The sequence below is a fragment of the Esox lucius genome, chromosome 3, assembly GCF_011004845.1.
Source record: "Esox lucius isolate fEsoLuc1 chromosome 3, fEsoLuc1.pri, whole genome shotgun sequence".
Lineage (NCBI taxonomy): Eukaryota > Metazoa > Chordata > Actinopteri > Esociformes > Esocidae > Esox > Esox lucius.
In genome coordinates, this window is record NC_047571.1 from 22757880 (window position 1) to 22782718 (window position 24839).

Here is a 24839-nt window from a genome sequence, read left to right on the forward strand (position 1 = left end):
GACTGGCAGATCCAGTCGATGTGCACCACACCCATTCACTCACTCTATAAAAACAGCTGAGGGCCAGTCTATCTGGTATTTGAATGGGCTGAGAGATGTTTGTTATTTTAAGTCCCATCCTTTTCTTTTCCAGGGAGCAGCAGTGTTGACATTTTTCTTTAACACTTGTGTTTCATTCAAACATTTCTTGACCATGGCATCAGTAGTGTGTGATGTATAGGGATGATGACGAGGCCATATCCTATAACGGTTTAGGTCTTTCTATACAGATAAATGTCATATTGAAATGTATCTATACAAATACCCTCTGCTTTACTGAAAACGTAATTACCACCATCAGTCAACATTTGATCACGTCATACAGGTGATTAATCATGTATGAGTAATATCTAAGTAATAATGTCAATAATGTGTCTATTAACTGATTATTGCCTTAGCATATAAACTGGTATAGTGATCCATTGTAACAATTTGGAGAAACATGATTTGCCACTTGCCAGAAACCAAAGGAGTTTACTGAGGGAGTGTTGATTATTTAGGGTGACGTCATGTGGTATATGGATCTCACGCAGACGGAGGGGGTGAGCTAGATACGGATCCACCGGCATCATGGCTTCCATATTAGAGAGGAAGTGATTTTAGCACACCCTAGAAGAAAAGAGCCATTCATTGTTAAAAATCGGAGCCTAGTCTACTACCTAGTCTCAGTTTGGGACTGAGGGTCTGGGCCGCCCTCTTCTCTCTATCCTCGGCCGCCTCTAGAACGAGGATCTACTGTGTTTTTATTGTGTTTTCATCCGTAAATTGTGGAAGATGGCCGACCCGGCAGAGTGTACCATCAAAGTGATGTGCCGTTTCAGGCCCTTGAACAGTTCAGAGGTGACTAGGGGGGACAAATACATCCCCAAATTTCAAGGGGAAGACCATGTGGTCCTCGGGGTAAGTTATTTTGACGTATTTCTTTGTGTGCAAGCGAGTGCCCTCTGCGATTGTCTCTGCTGCGCCATTGCATTGGTGTCACTCTAGCTAACTGTTATAACGTTAGCTGGCTAACTGACCTGTCCACCCACATCATCAGCTGTATCACTAATGCTAGCTCACCCGGGCTACACTATCAACACCGATCGGAACAGAGCAAAATGTTAGTACATAATTTTAGCCAGTGCACATTTTATTGCTAACCATCTCCCTAACTCCATTTCGTTTTTTGGCCAGCCAACTCCTTCGTGATTAGCTAGGTAATCTTGTCGTGTCAGCTAGCTACATAGTTGTAGCCTGACAGTTGTCATTCAACAACAACAATGACAGCTAGGCAATAGCTAACGTTAACTAGGTAGAGTAGGTAACTCTTACCTCTAACTTTTTACCACCAACGTCATTTGCAAACCACATAATGTTTACTAAACGTTGCGTCAGAATACATTCACGATATTGTTTAGGTAACGGTAACAACCTGCACCTGCTGACAGTCCACTTAGTTAGCTAGCATTAGTAGTAACTAGCTAGGTAGCTAAATCGTTAGCTAGCTGTCGAATTATGTCAATGCTTGAAATGACTAACAAGATTAACACATGCAACTACCATATTTGACTTGCATTAACAAGCTAACGTTTATCCAGTTGAGCTGGCAGTGGTAGTTGCAGCAAAGCTATCGTACTAGGGAGTTTTTCCTAGCCACTGTGCATCAACTTCATTTGTTGCTTGCTTTTTGGGGCTTCAGGCTGGGTATCTGTAAAAGCATTTGGTGACGGTGAAAAAAGGGCTTTATAAAATACATTTGATTGATTAAATGTTTCATTATGTTTTTATTTTAGTCATGACTTCACTAACGGAAACATGACTACTGGAAAACAGAACAAAATCAGTACAGCAGCACTTTGATCGGCAAAAGCAGCTTTCAGAATTTAAATGAAATACATTTAATTAATGTCAAGGTTAGATGCAAATGGATGTTGTCTTGACATGGCTACTTTAATTTGTTTTTCTTTGGCTTAATTATAGTTGTCTTGTAATGTACAGCCTTGACTGTGTCTAAAAGGGCCCTGTTTCATATGTTGCACATTACATTTGACCAGAGCTCTATTGGGTTAATAAAGGGAGTGGGGAGTAATTTCGGATACAGCCTTGACACCCGATAAAGATAATGAAATGGGTGCCACTTTATTACAAAAGAAGGAAATGCCTTACACACAAATCTGTGCCTGGAGTTTTTTCACTCTCACAGCACAACTTGTCTTTCTTGTGTATATGAAATATTGTTTTCTGTAGACATAATCCCTTATTTCTTTGATCAAGGGGAAAATTGGTTTAAAGGTAACTTGTCTGTACATGCCATTTCATGCCATCTTTCCATATCTGCACTGTAGGCCTTTAAAGGACCACATGAAAAAGTATCTTACTTTTGTGAGTGTAAAGCTTTACATTTAAAGAGTAGTTACTCCTAATGTGTTTGTTGTAAAATAACTGGGCTGGTACTCAGGTTGACAGTAAGGCAATATATTGTACATAAAAATAGGTTAAAGATTACTGTAGCCTATAATTCCTCTTCAAGAACTCTTCCTGTTTCTCCAGGACTTTGTAACCCTGGACACACCTCATCAAATCCAACACCATGAAGTCTATAAAATTGTCTACCAACAGCAAAAAAAAATGTGCTGTGTGGTTTTTGCTTTATTACAGTGAAAACATGACCAATGAGAGTATAGGCAATTTAACCTGGGGGTAGATCTTAGATGGCTGTAACCTATAAAGTTCAAGATTATAAGTTAGCATCTTTGGCTTGTGACTTCACGTTTCCATTTTATCAGCTACTTGTACGATCAGAGCTTAGACCCATCTATCTTAGTCTAACAAGACTTCACATCTAAACCTGGGCCTAGTAAAGGTGTAATAAGGACACATGCATCTGATTATAGTACCACTTACTGTAAGACTCCCCATCATTGGCAGTACACGCTGCCAATTTCTGTGCTTACACGCTCTAACACATGCACACGCACGCACACACACAGACTCATACCTCACAGGCCCCCTGGCTAATCCCCATAGTTCTCCTGGCAACCAGCTGTTCCCCCTTTAGAGTGGCAACCTGGGTTCATGTGTGAATCCTGTGGAGAGTGGGTTTGGTGGTAATCATTGCTATCGTGTCCGTTAATTTCACAGATTCACTTATCTGGGTTGACCAGCTCTGACTCTGACTTAGGTCCTCGTTTCTTATCTATCTAATCTAATTGCTAGCTTTTAGCAAAGATGTTTTTAAATGAAATGGATTCAAGGCAAAATTGTTTGGACAAAAACAACACACCTTACATAATAATGCTCTGTAGGCCTATTCATTGAAATACCAGTTAATGTAAATGAATTTGACCGTCATGCTTATCAGTCGGTTTGTAAATTTACATAGTGTAATGGAATTTAATTGGCCCACAACATACAAAGCCATGTTTGAGCTTGATATAACCTGCCAGACAAGGTGTGAGCCTTCAAACAGCTGAAACATGCATTTTTAACCCAGTCTTTATGCTACAATTCCAAATACGTCAACAACAGTTTTGATGGCCATGGCTGATTTGCATTTTTATTTCTCAGATAGTAATTGAAGTGTGCCTTTCATTAAATTGCATGGTTAATGTAAGGCAGACTATTAGTGAGTCATTCATCACTTTGCAATTTATGCTGGAGCCATCCTTAAAAGTAGCCATTGTAGCAATCCTAGTTTTAGCAGTCCTTTTTTCTGTCTGAGTTTCTGAAATGTTTATGTCTTTCACAAATGGGACCGGTCGCATCAGATGTGTAGTTTTTCTAGAAAAGTGTGAAATTGCAAACACTTGACAATAAAATGTTATCAAACATTGCATGTTGTTTTACATCGAATTACCATAATCTGATTTGTGCCACTTTGAGCACTGTGTGTGTATACATAAGTTGCACACTCCGTTAATGGGTATAGTACATTTTTCTCTCATCCTGTACCATATTTAACGGAAACACATGTCTGCATTAGAGAAACATTTGACTGAGATCCTGCTATATGCTGCACTGCTTTTGACCGGAGTCTCTTCTGTCCGGATACACATGGGAGAGAACCCAAACCAGTCAGATATGCCTGTGTCACCAGCATGTGTTGTAGAGCCTGCATTCTTCTCTGCCGGTCTGGCTTTGGCAGCGGAGCTGGGATGTATTAAATTAAAGTTTTCCATTGAGTCCCAGGTGAGGCACACTGAAAGAGAGTTTCTACGGCTCTGGATCTTCAATAGCAAATGCGTGGGTGAATTATTCATGCTTCCATTATTCACGCTTCCATTACTGCCCGTTCACTCGTACTGGAGAAAGAGAGAGAAATATCACGTCAGCCTCCCAGGGTATGATGCTGTCACATTCACTTTCACAGTCATGCAGCTACACACACACACACACACACACACACACACACACACACACACACACACACACACACACACACACACACCTACACCTACACACACACACACACACACACACACACACACACACACACACACCTACACACCTACACACCTACACACACACACACACACACACACACACACACCTACACACACACACACACCCACACACACACACACACCTACACACACACACACACACACACACACACACACACACCTACACACCTACACACACACACACACACACACACACACACACACACACACACACACACACACACACAGGCCCACGTGTGAGAAAACCATGAGGGACTGTGCTACTTTTAGCTACAGCAGTAGAAACAGAATATAAAGATGCAGCCAAATAAATACAGGTCCTTACCCTTGTCCTTTCATTTTATTTCAAATGATTTTACTTTGAACAACATAGTATGGACTCAAACTTTCAGACAATATATTATGGAGTTTCAATGTTGCAGAAACAGTTATATTTTCTTCAACCTTTAGTTCTTCCTTTTTTTTAAATTCTTAAATAAATACAAATGACATGGCCCAAATGATATACACTCAGGACCTAGTACCTGATTAGGTAGCCTTTGGCCAATGTAACTGCAGAAGAATGCATTTTATAGCCATCAGTTTGCTTGCTGCGATGACCATTGCTTCAACTAGGATTTGAATCAAAACTGTTAAGTATTCAGCTGATTATTACCACGCTGGCACTTCGCAGATTAATTCAAGCTTATTGAAGCACTTGTTGTATCTGAACCCCCAAGATCCCCCTGTGGCTGTTTATTTTGCCATCTGTGTGATCTTGAATGTAACACTGGTCTATTCAATAGAACTGTTCACATTCAAGACCAAATCAGATTTCCCCAAGGCAGTACAAGTTACCATTGGTACTCAGCCTATTCATGAAAGACATCACTTATACATTTTAAAACAAAGATTTCACTGAGTAATAATTACTATTTCCACTTGCTGTGATGTTCTTTTTTACTATTATCCATATTGTAGAATAATAAAGAAATCAAAACTATGTAATAACACATATGGAATTATAGTGACCAAAAAAAGTGCAGAACAAATTGAAATAGGCCTAGCGAATATTTTAGATTCTTCAAAGTAGCCACCCTTTGCCTCGATGACAGCATTGCACATTCTTGGCATTCTCTCAACCAGCTTCATGAGGTAGTCATCTGGAATGCTTTCCAACGGTTATGAAGGAATATGCCGAGTACTTGCTTGTGGCTTTTCCTTCACCCCTGCGGTCCAACCTATCCCAACCCATCTCAATTGGGTTGAGGTCAGTTATTGTGGAGGCCAAGTAATCTGACGCAGCACCATCACTTTCCTTCAGTGTCAAATAGCCTATACACAGCCTGGAGCTGTGTGTTGGGGCATTGTCCTGTTAAAATATGTATCATAGTCCAAATAAGCGCAAACCCTATGGTATTGCATTTCACTGCAGAATGCTGTGGTTGCCATGCTGGTTGTGTGTGTCATGAATTCTAAATAAATCACAGACCAGGTCACCAGCAAGGACCCCACCCCATCACACCTCCTCCATGCTTCACCATAGGATCATCTGTTCACTCACTCTGTGTCGGCTGGAACCCAAAATCTCAAATATGGACTCCTCAGACTAAAGGACAGTTTTCCATCGGCCCGTGTCCATTTCTTGTTTTTCTTGGGCCACGCAAGTCTTTTCCTTGTTGGTTTCCTTCAGTAGTTTATTTGCAGCAATTCATTCATGCCGTCACCTCTGAACAGATGTCTGTTAAACTCTGTGAAGCATTTATTTGGGATGCAATCTGAGTTGCAGTTAATTTCTGATTCCTAGCCTCGTCACTTATTCTCTTCCATCGTAGCGCTTGTTGGTTTTAGCGAATCTTTCAAGTTCTTCTCTTAAGGTAGGATTCATTGTATGAAGTGACTGTGGTGCTTGCTTGAGCTGTTTTTGCTATAATATGGACAACTACACTAAAGACATTATGATTGTCTTCTTTATACCAACTCTATGTTGTCAAAGCACAACTGATGCTGGAAATTCTACTAATAAACTTTTTACAAAGCTCAATTCTTAGTTGTAATGCATTTCATGGAGCTGGTTGAGAGAATGCAAGGAGTGTGCAAAGCAATATGAAATATATTTTATCTTTTTAGCACTTTTAGTTTACTACATGATTTCATGTGTTATTTCATAGTTTTGATGTCTTTGCTGTTTTTCTACAATGTGGAAAATTGTTAAAATAAAGAAAAGCCCTTAAATGGTATTGTTAAGTCACCTGGGCAGTGCATCGCATACTCATGAGACCTTTGAACTTGGTAAGGGTCATCCTAATGATGTCAGTACTGCAGCCTTGCATCAGTGAGGACCGTCCCCTTTTAATGATATCAGTACTGCAGTCTAGCGTCGGTGAGGGCAGGCCCATCTTAATGAGGTCAGTATTGCAGTAAGTAATGTGACAGTGAGGACCGGCCCATCTTAATGATGTCAGTACTGCAGTCTAGTGTCAGTGAGGACAATCCTAATGATGTCAGTACTGCAGCAGGGGTTCTGAGCAGTGGGTTAGGCAGTGGGTCCTGTACAGATACGTCTGGGTTCTGACCACTTTAAGCCAAGCCATAACCAACACAAGCTTTACTGTGCTGCGTTGATGTAAGTGCAGCAAATGGGTGTACTGACTGACACAACGCCACAACTTCAAGGTGTAGGCAGTCTTCAAGAAGGTGTTTTTGTTTACTTGGTCAACCAAGAGGTGTTGGTGCGAGGTGTGTCGTGTGTCGTGTCCATGGTGACAGTGAAAAGAGGCTTCAGTTACACCGTACCTTTCCCTGGAGGAGGGGCGGGGCCTCCACATCCATTCAGGTGTTGTTATTCGGCCTGGTAATTACTGCAGATGTACCGTTGAGACTCTCTGGTCTGCCAAGGATCGTGTCAAGCCATTGCTGTAGTCTGCGGTGGCCGTGTTTATGAATTGTTCATGTCCATCTGGTGGGTACAGTATGGGACGGTGTGTATCGAGAGAATGAGGGTGAAGACTGAACCGTTTTAAGCATGTTAGAGCTGGTGTTCTGGTCTAGGATGAGGTCCACTTCTGTGCATGTAATCTTCATGTTTTCTTAAAGGCAAAACTGATTCTAAAACTGCACACCTACACTTGATATGGTCCTTGGTCTCTAAACTGCTTATTGGAGCAGAGGGGCAATAGAGCCCATGCTTTTTATCAGGTTAATATCCTTGACTGTGTAGTTGACATCATTACATAGTTCAGTATTGAAATCGTATTAAAATGTGATGTTGTTTAATCTCTTCCTCAGCTGAGAACTCTTGTCTGTGCCATCTGTGGTCCTGGTCATGTTGAGTCGAAGCTAACAGTTAGCTGCTTATTAGCCCAGGGAGCTGAAGGGTCACCAGGGGTTCATTAGGTCTATTATTCACAGTATGGTTTTAACAGTATTGTGTTGTTGGATTTGTTGGTGTTTAGTATTAGCTGTTTGATACCTCTTGATTATTTGTTGGAAGGGTATTCATGTGTACACACATTCTTTACATTTATAGTAAACATGTACAATAGTGAGTGCATTATAGGGTTGCTCGATATTGGAAATAACTGACATTGCGATTTGCTGTGATATATATTCCGATATGAAAGAGCTTCAGAAAGAGCTTTGGCTATCAACCTGACAGTCTGTATCCTTCATTCTTCCCCAGCCCCATCCTCTACAATTAAAATGTATGAAACTTGTGAAAATATTTATATTTCAGAACAGGTTACTATGTAATAATTTGTAACAGTAATAGAATAGCAATAGCAACTGTAGTAAAATAGAATGCGCAATTGGGAATAACTTACCAACTGCAAGATGCAATCTTTAGCCAATGCACTGTAATCTGGTCCACTTGTTCAGGGCGGCAGCCTTCACCATGTTCGTGTCATTGTCTGTTGTAATACAGACTAGACGACTCTCATCTAGGCCCCAATCAGCTAAAGCTTCTCTCATCCCTGTTGTGATGTTCTCACTTGTATGATCCTCTGGGAAAAATGCAGTTTGCAAACAGTGACTTTTCAGGTGGAAGTCCTCATTAATAAAGTGTACGGTCAGACTTATGTAGGGCTCCGTTGTCCGGCTGGACCACAAGTCTATTGTTGCTGCATAATATTCCACTTGTGACAGTTTTGTTTCAACTTGTCTTGCATTTCTGATAATGCAACTCTGGGATGGCAACTTGGGAAAAATAGTTGTGTGATGGCTTGTCAAGTAATCGGATGTTTTTAAAACCCTCTTTGGTAACTGTGTAAATTAGCACCATGTCTTTGGCGATGTGAAATGTTATTGAATCTGTGATTTTTCTCTGCCGCTTGGAACCTTTCTTGTATGGTGTTTTTGCTTTGGACGGCATTGAGATGCTTTGCACTCGTCATATGAAGATTTGTGGTACCGCCTTAAATGATCTATCAAATTGGTCGTGTTGTGGCAACAATTGCATGGCACTCTCTACAAAGTACCTGTTTTTGGTCAACATCATCTTGTCTGTAGCTGAAATACTTCCATATAATTGACAATTCATTTCTTTTTGCAACCAAATTCTCAATTTCTGCCTTTTTTGGCCGGTTCCTCGCTCATCAAGCGCAAGCAGAGCCTGCATGTCAACCACGTACAGCAACGAACGAACGTACAGCAACGAACGAACGTTCTGCGATGTGACTATTGTGGATGCGTACATTGCAATGTCGATGCTGAAACTATATATTGTGCAGCCCTAGTGCATAATTTTATAAACTTGGTGCAGGCGGTCAAAACCTGGGCAGCCCTGCAGCTGTCTCCAGAATGTTCTGGAGCCTCCCATAACATTCCCTTGGGGACATTGTAGTGAAGCTGATGTGGTAGACCAGAGTGTGTCCGCGCCACAGTATTCTATATAATCTACAGTATTTCTCTCTTCTTTATGTTTTTAATGTCTGTCTTACAGAGCAAACCGTTCCAGTTTGACAGGGTGTTCCAGCCTAATACGACACAGGAGCAAGTTTATAACGCCTGCGCCCAGAAGATTGTCAAAGGTGTGCTCAGCTGTCTTGCTCATGCACTCTCCCTACTTTGCATGTTTGCTAATGTAGATGCTCAAACACAAGGAGAAGGCAATGTCTAAGGCCGGGGTTTAAGGCCGGGTGTCTCTGTAAAGCCCTTCGTGACAACTGCTGTTGTAAAAAGGGCTTTATAAATACATTTGATTGATTGATTGACTACTTCCTTACAATCAGGATGTCTAATTGGATGTACAAAAGACACATTAGCATTTTGTAAGTCTAGTTGGTGTTCTTCTTCTCTCAGATGTTCTGGAAGGGTACAACGGGACGATATTTGCATACGGGCAGACGTCATCGGGCAAAACACACACTATGGAGGGTAACCTCCACGATCCAGATGGGATGGGTATCATCCCCAGGATAGTGCAGGACATTTTTAACTACATCTACTCCATGGATGAGAACCTGGAGTTTCATATCAAGGTAGGTACTGGCTTGTACCCTAGAAACTCATCCTATGGGTTATGGCCAATATGGCGTCCTTTATAATTGCTATTTGGGATGGCAATATTTATTTCCAGTTAGAACCACATTCAACATTCAATTGCAGTTGTATTTTCGAAGACACTCGGTAGAATCACTTCGCCTGGCGCCTTGCTAACAGAAGTCCTTTTCTCTTTCAGGTTTCATATTTTGAAATTTACTTGGACAAGATTCGAGACCTCTTGGATGGTGAGTCCTAGGCTGAAAGGCTCACTGAGCCCAAGGGATACTTCTGTATCCCTACTACTGACCAAGTAAAGCACCACATACTGTTGGTATTAGGATGTATCTTCTTTGAGCTTGTCGCAGTAGGGTTGATAATTGGCTCGTTTACATCACGTTCTGTTTAACTGCTATGCAGAGTGGATCTTATTAATGTGTGGAAACATGTGGAAACTTGTAGAAACAGGAGAATTGCTGATAATGTAATGAGTCTTTTTGTTCTGAATAGAATGTCTGTATTTCGATGAATGCCTCAGTAACTGCCATTAAGTGAATTTGCCTCACCCAGATTTTGTATTATGTTGCTTCACACATATAATGGTGAATTATTATATATTTGTAAGCAGATGACAGGCTTCCTGCTGTGCAGTTTAGGCAGAAGATGAGTCTTGATCATGCTGTATTATTCTTCTCCCTTCAGTGTCAAAGACCAACCTGTCGGTTCATGAAGACAAAAACAGAGTTCCCTATGTCAAGGTTAACTGTCCTCACTTTATAACTGTCACCGTCTGCTCTGGATAGCAGCTTCTTCTAAATGGCAGATATTTGTTTAATGTTGTTAAAGAATATTAGTCATTTAAAAGATGGCGCAGTGTCACATCATATATTTTCTTGTCCCCAGGGATGCACAGAGAGATTTGTCTGCAGCCCAGAAGAAGTCATGGACACTATTGACGAAGGCAAATCTAACAGACACGTAGCTGTTACAAGTAAGACACCGCAACAAGACACTGCATCAGTTATTCACCCTATTTCTTTAATACTGCACTACTTTTGACCAAGGCCTGTAGTGGTCTGGTATTTGCCCTGGGCAAGAGTAGTGCAATATGAAGGGAACATAGAGCCATTTAGGACGCATCCCGAAATGCCAAGCCTGATCCACACTTGATCCATTTCAATGCCATATTTTCCCAGTATGTACTGCTACCTGATATGCCCCTGTTGACTGAAAAGGTAATTGAGTGTGGTTTTCCTTTGTTCTGATTAAGAAATGGTTTCATGTGCTCAGAGGTTTCTCACGCTAGACCATTTCCAGATCTATTTCTGCTCTCACCAACACCTTGCCACTCATTGTCGCCACAAAAGTTAAACATGACCATCCCATAGTGAGCTGGCTGGAGAGCAGTAACAGATCAGGCTCACAGGCTATTCTCACACATATATCATATCTCTGGTTACTGTAACTGATGCATCTAGAAACTCTAACCAAGCTGCTGTATACAATGACACAGTACTCCACCTTTTACCTCAGCTAACAGCTCTGTATTCCACGGTACATTCGGATGTATTTAGACCCATTTACTTTCCCCACATTTTGTTGACTTATAGCTTTATTCAAAAATGTATTGAATACATTTTACTCCTTATCAATCTACACACAATAACCCTATAATCACCAAGGAAATGCATGTTTTTAGATTTTTTTTTGCAAATTTAGATGTTAAGAAATATATAGTCTTCAGAATGCTGTTCTGAATCCTGGGTTTGAAATTACGAGCTTGGCGCACCTTTTGGTGAGTTTCTTCCATTCTTCTATGCCGATCCTGTCCAGCTTGCTGAGGTTGGATTGGGAACGTCTCTGCACAACAATTTTCAGATCTGCAGAGATGTTTCATCTGGTTCTGGCTGGGCCACTCAAGGACATTAACAGATTTGTCTAGAAGCCACTTTGTCTTGGCTGTGTGCTTTGGGTTGTTATCCTGTTAGAAGGTGAACCTTTGCACCAGTCTGAGGCCCTGAGCTCTAGAGCAAATTTTTATCAAGGCTCTATCTTTACTTTTCTCTTCATCTTTCCCTCATCCTTGACTAGTCTCCCAGTCCCTGCTGTTGAAAAACATCCCACATCCTTATGCTGCCACCACCAAACTTCACCTTAAGGATGGTATTGGACAGAGGATGAGCGGTGCCTGGTTTACTCCAGGCATGACGCTTGGCATTCCGGCCAAAGAGTTCAATCTTGATTCCACCAGCCCAGAGAATCTGGTTTCTCGTTGTCCGAGAGTCTGTTAGGTGCCTTTTGCCTAACAAACAAGCCGTTGAAGCAGTACTGTAAAGAAGTGTGAGCAAACATTCCTCCCAGTTGATCTAAGAGACTGATGGTTACACAAATGCCTACATGAAGTTATTTCAGCTAAAGGGGTCAACACCATCTACTGAAGCTAGGGGGGTACTTATTCTACCTGCACAATGAAAATGTGTTTCTGTACATTTCTTATAAATAAATGATTTAAAAGTGTAATCTTTCAGTGTCCAATGTTAAATTCGGTCGCCTGTATCTGTCAATAATGTTGGAATTGAAGATCACACATCCACGTCTAAATTGGTAAAAAGGTGCACAGAAGAGGCACACAGAAGGTGTCATTGTGTGCCTCTGTCTAACCTGTGCTGACCTGTTGTCTTGCTGCAGACATGAATGAGCACAGCTCCAGAAGTCACAGCATCTTCCAGATTAACGTGAAACAGGAGAACACTGCTACAGAGCAAAAACTCAGTGGGAAGCTCTACCTCGTCGATCTGGCTGGAAGTGAAAAAGTAATTAAAGCACATGCACACTTCAGTTGAACTTGTAGAAATGTAGTATTGATTAATATTTTTTCCATGTTTTAGCAAGTGCAGATGGCCAAAATAAGTTTTTCCCTAGTTGCCTAACCTTTCAGTTAAACCTTTTTAGGTAATTTCGTTTAGACCTCATGCTTGACCAATGCCTGTACACTACTACGGCTTCTGTTCTTATTAGATGGTGTCCGTTTGTCTCTTTCCTCCCAGGTCAGCAAGACTGGTGCGGAGGGTGCCGTACTGGATGAGGCCAAGAACATCAACAAGTCTCTTTCATCCCTGGGAAACGTCATCTCTGCTTTGGCCGAAGGATCAGTTAGTACTCTGTTATGACAAATATTTAAAGAGATTTCTAGTTGTGTAATGGTAAACATATTACTACTAAACCCCTATGGGTATTTCTAGGGGTGTAATGGTAAACATATTACTACTAAACCCCTATTGAGATTTCTAGTTGTGTAATGGTAAACATATTACTACTAAACCCCTATAGGTATTTCTAGGGGTGTAATGGTGAACATATTACTACTAAACCCCTATTGATATTTCTAGGGGTGTAATGGTAAACGTATTACTACTAAACCCCTATAGGTATTTCTAGGGGTGTAATGGTAAACGTATTACTACTAAACCCCTATTGATATTTCTAGGGGTGTAATGGTAAACGTATTACTACTAAACCCCATAGGTATTTCTAGGGGTGTAATGGTAAACGTATTACTACTAAACCCCTATAGGTATTTCTAGGGGTGTAATGGTAAACAGATTACTACTAAACCCCTATAGATATTTCTAGGGTTGTAATGATAAACATATTTCTACATGTACTGCCGTACAGCCTTCTTAGTTTTTCTTGTTTCGAATTTAACAACCTGAGGGCATGTATTGTTTTTTCTCTCTTCATTAATATTCTTTCTTTGTTTGGTCTGCTTGGTTTCAGGGCTATATACCTTACAGAGATAGTAAAATGACCAGAATCCTTCAGGACTCTCTGGGTGGGAATTGTAGGACCACCATCGTAATCTGCGCCTCCCCCTCTGCCTACAATGAGTCCGAGACCAAGTCCACCTTAATGTTTGGGCAGAGGTGGGCTCATTAATTAACTTTTAAATAGATTGTTTATTCAAAAATATATTTTCACTAGCCACCCACCCCCAAAAAAATACAACCCAATTGTGCCTGTCAGCAGTCACAACAAAACTGATTTCAGCACACAGTTACAAGCGCGATGATGAAATTGGCATATTAAGAATTAGCTTTGTGATCAACTTAGGCCTGCGGAGTTCTAACACTGGGTGATGTTTTGGCCCTTCAGAGCCAAGACCATCAAGAACACTGTGTGTGTGAATGTGGAGCTGACAGCAGAACAGTGGAAGAAGAAATACGAAAGGGAGAAAGAGAAGGGCAAGGCGCTGAGGAACACTATTACCTGGCTGGAGAACGAACTAAACCGCTGGAGGAACGGTGAGGTGGAGAGGACTGTAATGTCCGCAGGGTCTTCACATCCCATTGGGCGCTGGTCAGAAGTAATGCATGATGTTGGAAGGAAAAAAATGTAACAGTCACTGTTTTATGCCTTAATGACCAACACTAGAAGAACAAGGGCCCTGTTCATTGAGGACCCTTAAGGCCATTATGGGTTAGCGTTGCCTTTAGCTGCTAATGCTGGCGATGCTTATTATTTTATCATTTAGTAGGATGTACTTTCTACTAACCAGTGTAAGCAAGCAAGTTTATTTATATAGCACAATTCATGCATCAAAGCAATTCAATGTGCTTTACAAAGAAGAAGAAAAAAAGAAATATGTATGTGTGTATATATATATATATATATATATATATATATATATATATATATATATACACACACACAAATACACACACACACACAGTGGGGAGAACAAGTATGTGATGCACTGCCGATTTTGTAGGTTTTCCTACTTACATAGCATGTATAGGTCTATAAATCATACAATGTGATCCAGAAAATCAATTTATTAAATAATTAATTTGCATTTTATTGCATGACATAAGTCATTAAGTTTGGTTAAGTTTAAGTGCTCAGTCATAGGCACATGAAAAGAGAAGTGTTTGAGAAATGTATTCGGGTCCTATACCATTCAGAGATTTAAAAACTAAAAGCACCACTTTGAAATCTATTCTGTAACTGACTGGAAGCCAATGCAAAGATTTAAGAACTGGAGTGATGTGCTCTGTTCTCTTGGTCCTGGTTAACATTCTAGCAGCAGCATTCTGAATGAGCTGCAGCTGTTATACAGTCTTTTTGTGGAGTCCAGTTAAGAGGCCATTACAGTAGTCAACCCTACTAGAGGTAAAAGCATGGATGAGCTTCTCTTGGTCTTTTTGGGATACCAAGTCTTTGATTCTGGCTATATTTTTTAGATGATAGAATGCTGTTTTGGTGACCGCTTTGATATGACTGTTAAATCTGTTCAGTATACTTACTACTCCTGAGTTGGTTCGTTGCTCCCCTGAGTTATCTTAAAATGTAGCCACTTAACTAGGAGCCAAGTCTGCTAAATGACAGAAATGCAAATGTAACAGTAAAGGCCTAGTAAAGTCTGTCCGATCTCTGGGATGATGGTTTTCCTTGGTACAGATCTAAGATCCGCTTCTATACTTTATCTAATAATCAATCAGCATCTAGACAACAAGCCACTTCACCCTACTATTGGCTCAGCTCACTTTGACCTTACTGCCCCCTGTAGGTGAGAGTGTGCCGGTGGACGAGCAGTTTGACAAGGAGAAGGCCCAGGCCGAGGTGCTGGCTCTGGACAACGTGCCCAACGACAAGCCTGCCTCCACCCCCAACATGCCTCAGCTCCGTCTGACCGACGCTGAGAAGGACAAGTGTGAAGTGGAACTGGCCAAGCTATACAAGCAGCTGGATGATAAGGTAAGAGAGACCTCCCACTGACAGACTGACTTACACACTGTGTGTGCTCCTCCTCTTTGTAAAGGTGAGACCGCCCACAGAGCCTCTAGTTCAGTAGATGAACCAGCCAGGGAGTTGATTGTCTTGGACACTGCATCTTGGGACAGGATTGGACAGATATGACCCTTCTTTCTTCGAACTAGAGACAAGGGTTCAACTCACAACTCTAACCTTTCAATATGTCTCCCATCTATCTGTATCCCCTCTGTTATTACATACTGTCTTAATAAATTGTCAAAATACCCCCCTCCCCCCACCAAAACAATAATACATGAAATATAATTTTAGTTTCAACATAAAGTTTAGTCCTTGTTTGAATCACGTGTGTGTGTGTGTGTGTTTGTATCCAGGATGATGAGATCAACCAGCAAAGCCAGCTGGCTGAAAAGCTCAAGCAGCAGATGTTGGACCAGGAGGAGGTGAGTGTTGTCTGAACCCAAACGGCATTATGTTTCCTGTATAGTGCACTACTTTTAACTAGAGGCCTATGGTGTCGGTTCTTGTAAGTGATTCAAAATGCGTCCGTATGTGTAGCTGCTGGCCTCATCGCGACGTGACCACGACAACCTGCAGTCAGAGTTAAACCGCCTGCAGGCTGAGAATGAGGCTTCCAAGGATGAGGTGAAGGAGGTTCTACAGGCGCTGGAGGAGCTGGCTGTTAACTATGACCAGAAGAGTCAGGAGGTGGAGGACAAGACCAAGGAGTTTGAGATCCTCAGCGAAGAGCTCAACCAGAAAACGGTGAGGCAATGTCCTTCACTGTTGCTGCAAACTATGTGAGCTGCCTGTGTTCATATTGTGATACTTTCTTGGACCTATTGGAACTATTTTTCTCTACCTCCAGAGTGTCTTGACATCCATCGATTCTGAGCTCCAGAAGCTGAAAGAGATGACAAACCACCAAAAGAAGAGGGTCACTGAGATGATGTCATCTCTACTCAAAGACCTGGCTGAGATTGGCATCGCCGTGGGCAGCAATGACATCAAGGTAAAAGGAAATTACAAACTGACAGGTATAGGAAATGTCAGTCCGTCTTCAACCTGACAAACAACAGCCATTCCTTGTTTACATCAGCAGTAAGTCTGAATCCCTTCTCTCCTTCCCGTCCCACCAGCAACACGAGGGCAGTGGTCTAATAGATGAGGAGTTCACGGTGGCTCGTCTGTACCTCAGCAAGATGAAGTCTGAGGTGAAGACCATGGTGAAACGCTGTAAGCAGCTGGAGAGCAGCCAGTCAGAGAGCAACAAAAAGATGGACGAGAACGACAAGGAGCTGGCCGCCTGTCAGCTGAGGATCCAACAGGTATCATCATGTGACATACTAGATGGACCATAAAAAGGCTTTTCTCATCATAGTTGTTGGTCCACACTCCCCCACACCCATCATTTGCCAACGGTGTAGTTCTAGGTCAGTTCAGGTTTACATTCGGTCAATGTAGAAAGTTCTTCTCCTGGCTGAATTTAAATGGACCTTGACCCTGACCACCATACCATACCCAGTTTCAGCTTCCCCTGAGGTTTGGCCTCAAAATATATTCCCATTAACACAGTGAGGCAGTGGTTGTCAGACCTGTCCTGGGTACACCGAACTGTCTCGCAATTCTGTTGTAGCCCTGATCTAGGTTATCTGAATCAAGCAGCCAAGGGCTTAATAATCAGTTGAAAAGTTGATTCAGGTGTGGTAGTTCTGGCAAACGTCTTACAAATGGATCGGCTGAGGGTCCCCAGGAGAGGTTTGAGAATCAGTGATATAAGGGAGCCCTGCTAACCTGTTAGAAGATATATGATTCATATTGAACACCTTCATGATAAGTCTCCTCTCACTCCCCCCTTGTAGCATGAGGCTAAGATCAAGTCCCTGACGGAGTACCTTCAGAACGTGGAGCAGAAGAAGAGGCAGTTGGAGGAGAACGTTGATTCTCTGAATGAGGAACTGGTCAAGATCAGCGCCCAGGGTATTACATACACACATACAGGCTACAGGAAACATGCACATTCCCACAGCTATAGCACACAAAGCTGGTCTCTGTACTGATGACAATTTCTTACACATTCCTTTATCACATGGGCTGATAGCGCCCCCTGGTGACAAAATGAACTTTTTTTTTTTACAGAGAAAGTCACTGCAATGGAGAAGGAGAACGAGATCCAATCTGCCAATGAAGTTAAGGTATGTCACCACGTTAATACTACAGAACTGCCAACTGTGATGATACTTTTCTCTTCATAATAACTGTGTGGGTCCTTGTATTTGTCCTGTTTCAGTACAAGGGGTATTATACACATGGGAATTGGGAAGAACAACAGATTTCTGACCCTGTTGCTCTAGCATAGTGTTGGGAGCTGGTGGGCGTGTCAACATAGAACTTGACAGGTGATCGGATGTTGACCCTCTGATTGACGTGTCCCTCAGGAGGCTGTGGAGAAGCAGATCGCCGGCCACCGCGAGGCCCATCAGAAACAGATCAGCAGCCTGAGAGATGAGCTGGACAAGAAGGAGCACCTCATCACTGAACTGCAGGAGTAAGACATCACGCACACATTATCCACTGTGGTGACTCCAATGTTTTCTGTCTCCAGTGCCGGAATGTTCTACATGGTTGTTGTTGTGGGTGTGTTTGAAACAGTCTGAATCAGAAGATCATGCTGGAACAGGAGCGCCTGAGGGTGGAACACGAGAAACTCAAGTCCACCGACCAGGAGAAGAGCCGCAAGCTTCACGAGCTCACGTACGTTATGCTGGCAGACAGTGGCCATGTTTGGAATGTTTCCAGTCATGTTGGTCCCTGGTGTACGCATAGTGTCCTCACCACAGAAGCTATAGCATCCGGTTAGCTGTGACCAGCAGATAAAGCTGTGTCTGATGTTGTGTGGTGCAGGGTGATGCAGGACAGGAGAGAGCAGGCCAGACAAGACCTGAAGGGGTTGGAGGAGACCGTGGTGAGTAGATTCACACTCTGGAGGGGTGATACACTGGGTATCAACTGACTGCCCCTAAAGGACGTGTACATTTTAACCCTAAGTAGTCGGTGGGGATTTCGGCCGGATTTCACTGCTTGGACATTTTGGGTCCTAGATTCATTTCTGTAACAGATACAACCTATTATGATGTATCCTGGTAATAACAACCCCATTGGCTTCAATAGAAACACATAAAAACAGACTTTTGGTGGACTAAACCTAGTCCAGCTTTCTTCATTAATCATTATGCCTTAAAGATTTGAATTGTAACTGCGATGTTGAGGGTCACTTCACTGAGGTGTTTCCATTCTCTTTTAACCTCTGCCTCTTCCCATGCTCACGACAGGCCAAGGAGCTACAGACGTTGCACAACCTCAGGAAGCTCTTTGTTCAGGATCTGGCTACAAGAGTGAAGAAGAGTGCTGAGATGGACTCTGATGATACTGGAGGCAGTGCGGCGCAGAAACAGAAGATCTCCTTCCTGGAGAACAACTTGGAACAGCTTACCAAGGTTCACAAACAGGTATGTACTTCAAACAACTTTGAACCCAACAAATACACTCAAAACACATTGAAACCACACAGACTCCTGTGCGTTTGGAGATGGCTAGTTTAACAAACCTTCCTCCCTCTTCATCTCTCGTGTTCCTCCCTCTTCATCAGTTGGTGCGTGATAACGCGGACCTGCGCTGTGAGCTTCCTAAACTGGAGAAGCGCCTGCGTGCCACGGCCGAGCGGGTCAAGGCCCTGGAGTCGGCCCTGAAGGAGGCCAAAGAGAACGCGGCACGAGACCGCAAACGCTACCAGCAGGAGGTGGACCGCATCAAAGAGGCCGTTAGGGCCAAGAACATGGCCAGGAGGGGCCACTCCGCTCAGATCGGTGAGGAGAGGAAACACACACACACACACACTACCTTCTCAGCTCTTTGCATTCTTGATTGATATGGATATACTACTTTTGGGCGTGAAGTGTATTAATACTTCGTTATGGTTTGATCTTACAAATCACATTCCTACAGAATGTATTTCAGTTCTTACAAAGCACACAAAACTTCCTCCATGAAGGTCAAAGACAGACTAATCAGTACATGAATACCATACGGACTACATCTAAACTGTTTGGTCCCTCCCCCTACACAGCCAAACCCATTCGTCCTGGCCAGCCCCCAGTGGCGTCCCCCACCCACCCCAACGTGAATCGCAGTGGGGGGGGGTTCTACCAGAACAGCCAGACCGTAGCCATCAGAGGAGGAGGCGGTGGCGTGAAGCCAGACAAGAAGTGAGTGACACACTACCATCTCATCATTGATTGTACCCACCTGGTGTCCCAGGGCTGAAAATAAGTCTCTGATTAGAGGGTTGGAATTTACAAAAAGAATGGATGTGGCTTGGAGGTGCAGAGTTGAGTTTGAGGGCCAAATTGGTGGTTCTCACAGGCAGAACATATGGTAGAAAATAATGAGTTCAGTTAGTACTAAATGATGTTACGGAGAATTGAAAGGGTCAGTCTGAGATTGCTATATCCGGTTTGGCCCAGGCCAGTGTCGTGGTCTGGGTCTCGTCCACCGGAACACACTGTAAACCCCTGCTGCTTCCGGTCCCCTGGTACTCCAGCACACTGCCTCTGGTTCCGGAAAACGATACTTTGGAAATCAGGAGTAGTCAGTCTGTGCACCCGGCACTCTGCCTAGGAGATTAAGAGCATAACGTATTCCTGGGCCCCCAGGGGGATCTCTTTGTTATAGCCAGAGGGAGTAGGGATGCTGGCCCCGACACACAGTACAATGGGGGCTATTGGAGGGGCAGCTAACCTGTCAAGGCTGGGGGTTTTTCAAGTCCTTTTAAATGGGTGCATTTGCACTAAGGGTGTGCCGAGTACTCGGGACAAAACAAGTACTGTCACGGATATAAGGAATACGAATATGATCCCAGTATACCACACATAAAAATGTCTCCAGCAGTCTCTTCCACCAGTTTATGTCTCAGGGCTAAACTATATCCACTTCTTTCTGTCAATATATTCTGTATAAATCCAAATTGTTTGATAGGTGGGCATCTAGCTGAAAATATCATCCATTGACTTTGCTGTGGTGATGTTGTCGTGGAAGTGGTTGTTTTTGGTTTTAGTATAGGTCTAGCCTATTAGCATTCCTTAAATCTGACAAAGTAGTCATTTGTCTGACTCAGTGTAAACATTTATGTGGAAATAGACGAGTAATTTAAGCTACCACATGCGTAGTGTTAGTAATAAATAACACATTAGTGACCTGCAATGTAGGTTATTTTCATACCATCCAACATGGGGTTGAAGCCCCTGTCCTTTCTCAACTCCTCAGACGTGCACACACAGGCAGTTCCACATTCGTAACAGATACGATTACTGATATGATCAGGACGAGATTGGCACACACCCAACTGGTACTATTCTGCAGACCTGGGTGAACAGATTAGAAATTGAAGCGGTTTTAAAGAAAACTGCTACTTTGGTTTAATGGCTTGGATTTCCATGGGGGCTAACGGTGATCCTTGGTGACTTGAGTGAGGTTTGTTTTTCTGTCAACTCCTGTTAATGTTTTCTAAATCCAGTGATCCCACCCAGCATGCTAGGTTCTCTCTATAGAATGTTTTTCAAGACATGTGTCTCTCTCGCTCCTCCCCTCCCGATCTCTCCCAAACCTCTTTTTGTCCCTCCTCAGCAGCTGAAGAAAAGATGATACATGACCACAGAAGATGCAGATGGATATCACCATGACAACCTGTCATTCCATCACAGCCATTGGCTCCCTGCAGGGTATATATTAGAGAGAGGGAGGAGTTTTAATATAAATATATAAATATTCCTGGCCTGTACAGATGCACCTGCCCTCAAGTTTTGTTTCTCTGGAACAAACAACAACCACATTATATTTAATATAGAAAATAAACCACACAAGACCCCAGCAACCACAGAGGGCAGCGTTGGCACGATGAACGACATGTGACCTGAGTGTGTAGCTTTGTTTGAACAGTTTGTTGTCATTCATGTCTTAAGGTGTTGGTTGCAATGTGCCAAGTTGAATGTATGGTTACCAGGATTTCTAAAGAGATGATCAAAAAGAAAAGCAGTGGGTCCTTGATCCCGCACATGCTCTTACATCTTTTGTACAGTACTTTTCCTGATCATTCTACTGAGTGTATCACACGTCTGTCTCTGGTAGATTTTGAAAGCTTCTCCAATAGATAGCTGCATTGAGCACTAAGGTCCTGTTGTACAGATGTAACGTGACATGCCTGGGTTCTACTGCAGAGTGGTGTGGCTACTGTCTACATTTGTCATAACAGACAACCTGTGATGGCCATTGTTTTTACTGTAATGAAAATACAAAAGAACCCCGACACATCCTGGCGAGGTGACTAGACGAAACGCATATAAAGAAGGAAAAAGGGTGTCATTTACAGCATCCCCAATGACACCCTGCCTCCAATATAGTGCACTTCTTTTGACCGGGTCCCATAGGTAAATGTGCCATTTGGGACACAGACAACACCTTGTCACGGCCTGTTCACTGCCTGGATGTTATTTCTCTATGAGCACATTGGAGCATGTGTGGACTGCAGGCGTGCTTAGGGCAGGCGGCACCCACATGCCAGTCCTGTCCTAGATTTTCTAGCTCGGTCACTCACCACCTGTCCTCTAAACAAATCAAGGATGTTGGCCTGTGACTATTGACATTTTTATTTTTACACTCTAACTATTAATAATATCTTCCTGTCAATGGCTCCTCCCGGTGTCCTCCCTGTTGTGTCGAGTGGAGTAAGCAATACATTATGCTATTAGATTACGGCTATTACCTAGACGAACATCCCTTCGTTGGAATACTTCCCTCAGAGTCTTATATTGAGAATCAACGTAAGGCAGGTTCTGACTTCCCAAATCACCCTCCAGCTCTAAATGAGGCCAACATTGACATAGTTACTCCCCATTGGTTGAGCCAGGTTAAGTTCACATGTAATCTTATTGTGGATTGATGTAGTGTCTCACTGTTCCATATCTAGACAAGCAGATTTGTATTGGTCAGAAGGTTGGGGGGACGGTTTTGGATTGGCCTGCCCTTGCCACTGATCAAGCAGTCAGATGAGCAGGGGGTGTTGGATGAGGGTTGGTTGGGTTCAGTCTGCTGGTGTATTAGTCTGGCTCTGAAATGGCACCCTGTTAAGTACAGTGCTAGTTTTGACCCAAGACCCAAATAGGCCCTGGTTGAAAGTAGTGTGCTTACGTGAATAACATGCCATTTCAGATGCAGCTCATCCATAAGCTGTGCATTTTGGGATGTGGTTTATTGTTAATCAAAGTTGTAATCAGGACCCAATGACTTTATATATTTTAAACGTGCTTTTTATTTTAATTTTAATTTTTTACATTTTCCCGGATCATCTTCAGTAATATTTCCCCTTCGTGTGAGAGTAAAATGTCTCTCCTACCTTTGTTTTTATGTCATTTGCTGAAACGTTGCTGTGATTGTAGCCCAGCATGAAACAAAACCACTCACAACTTGTGATTGCAATATTTTATGAAGAATATAGGTGAGGCCAAGGTTGAGTGCAGCCACAATAAGGTGGTAGTGTTTTATGATATTTACATTTGTTGTTATGGAAATGGTTTTATAATAAATAAAAGATAATTCTCCAGAAACTCCTTTGATTAGTGTAAAGTTTAAACCTTACACTGGGTTAATAAAACACTCCAACTCATTGCAACTTTTTTGGGGATGTGTGAACCATTTTAAAAAGTCTGATTAATGTAACTTAATGTATGTAACTTTGTTTACATGATTGGCTTAGCCTATTTGCTGTTGTTAAAATAATCTAGTTTTGGAGAGGTAGATGGCCTATATCTGTCACAGGACATTTTGTCTATAAAGGCTTTCTTTTTGAAAAATGGTCTTTAAGGTGCATAGTACCCTATCCTTACCTGCCCAGGGTTCCACTGCACTCTAAATTTAATGGATATGAAATGGGAAAAAGTACAGAAAAAGAACAACTATTTGTCCATGGTGTTTACCAACCAAATACTTTTTTTGCATTGATTCTAAAGAAATATGTAGCCACTTTTTATTACTGTGTAATAGTTACTTCAAGTTCAAATTGACTGATGAGGACTCTATCAATGGACAAAGGTACTGGATCATTCCTAGAGTGTGTCCCAAATGGAAACATTTTCCCTAAGTACTGCACTACTTTTAACTACAGCTCATAGGGCTCTGATCAAACGTTATGCAGTATATAAGGAATAGTCTGCTTTTTGGGACGGAACTATAGAGAACTGGGGGCACAATCACAGCGCTCTGATTTGAGGAGAAGGGGAATTTTAAAGGTAAATGATATCACCATTTTGGATTGACTGCATGATGTAAATGTATGTGTGATTAAATAATTATGAGAAAAAAGAACTGTCCTTGTCTAATTCTGTTAACATTTAAAAAAAAAAATCATGATTTCATCTGGAACTGCAGTGTAAGCTCAAGGATATTTCTGAGTGGGCTGAGATTTTTTAACTGTTCCCAAGCTATTATAGAATTGATAAAAAATATACATACAAATGTGCAGTTTAACATTATTTGGGTGGGCCTTTAAGGTTTTGGAGCGAAGTACACATACCTAAAGCTAGCCTTGTTGAAGGGGTCACTGGTTTCTGATATTATCTCATGTTAAATAATGTACCTGACCAAAATAGTAGCAGATTTGGCATTATTTCACATTGTTAATTTTCTTGGTGATCTATTATGGGGAGCATAATGCACAGATATCAGTGATTCGTACAAAGCAATCCCTCACCCAAAATTCATGCAGTTAAATCCCTATTCTCCCCTGCATGCAAGAATCAAATCCATTTGCAGTCAGGTCCTTATGCCATCATGGTTGATCGACCAAAGGAAGTATAGGCCAGGAGAGACCTAGGTGGCATACCAACCATAGTGCAGGTTACCCTTTGAGTAGATTTTGGCCGGCCTACACGTCTACATTGTCATAATACGCGATCGGAATTATAGATTAATAGATATGGGACTATTTATTTTTTGGTCAATATGAGATCCGGGGGTATAGCCCCCGACGCCCAGGCCTAACGACGTCACTGATATCATTGATCTTGATTTGGTAAT

At 42.2% G+C, this 24839-nt stretch overlaps 1 protein-coding gene across 2 annotated transcripts; it reads left to right on the forward strand.

The window, feature by feature from the left end:
• The first annotated feature begins 582 nt into the window (after positions 1 to 582).
• On the forward strand, positions 583 to 23151 carry LOC105024560 (kinesin-1 heavy chain). 2 transcript variants are annotated; one of them, XM_010894562.4, is made up of 24 exons: positions 583 to 939; positions 9406 to 9493; positions 9765 to 9943; positions 10144 to 10192; positions 10647 to 10702; positions 10848 to 10935; positions 12633 to 12757; positions 12992 to 13096; positions 13722 to 13867; positions 14097 to 14245; positions 15511 to 15698; positions 16088 to 16156; positions 16272 to 16478; positions 16582 to 16725; positions 16853 to 17041; positions 17576 to 17693; positions 17853 to 17908; positions 18152 to 18261; positions 18366 to 18467; positions 18618 to 18678; positions 19046 to 19222; positions 19363 to 19579; positions 19840 to 19978; positions 21396 to 23151. In XM_010894562.4, exons 1-24 carry the CDS (start codon positions 814 to 816, stop codon positions 21400 to 21402), a joined length of 2895 nt encoding a protein of 964 aa, XP_010892864.1. In that variant the 5' UTR covers positions 583 to 813; the 3' UTR covers positions 21403 to 23151. The 2 variants fall into 2 exon arrangements, with proteins under 2 accessions (XP_010892864.1, XP_010892865.1); XM_010894563.4 differs by having other exon boundaries at positions 21399 to 23151.
• The last annotated feature ends 1688 nt before the right edge of the window (positions 23152 to 24839 follow it).

Coding starts and splice junctions, on each gene's coding strand:
- LOC105024560 (XM_010894562.4), top strand. CDS start 814: ATGGCCGACCCGGCAGAGTGTACCATCAAAGTGATGTGCCGTTTCAGG. Junction 16,157..16,271: donor AGATGTTGGACCAGGAGGAG/GTGAGTGTTGTC, acceptor CCGTATGTGTAG/CTGCTGGCCTCATCGCGACG. Junction 18,679..19,045: donor AGGGGTTGGAGGAGACCGTG/GTGAGTAGATTC, acceptor TGCTCACGACAG/GCCAAGGAGCTACAGACGTT.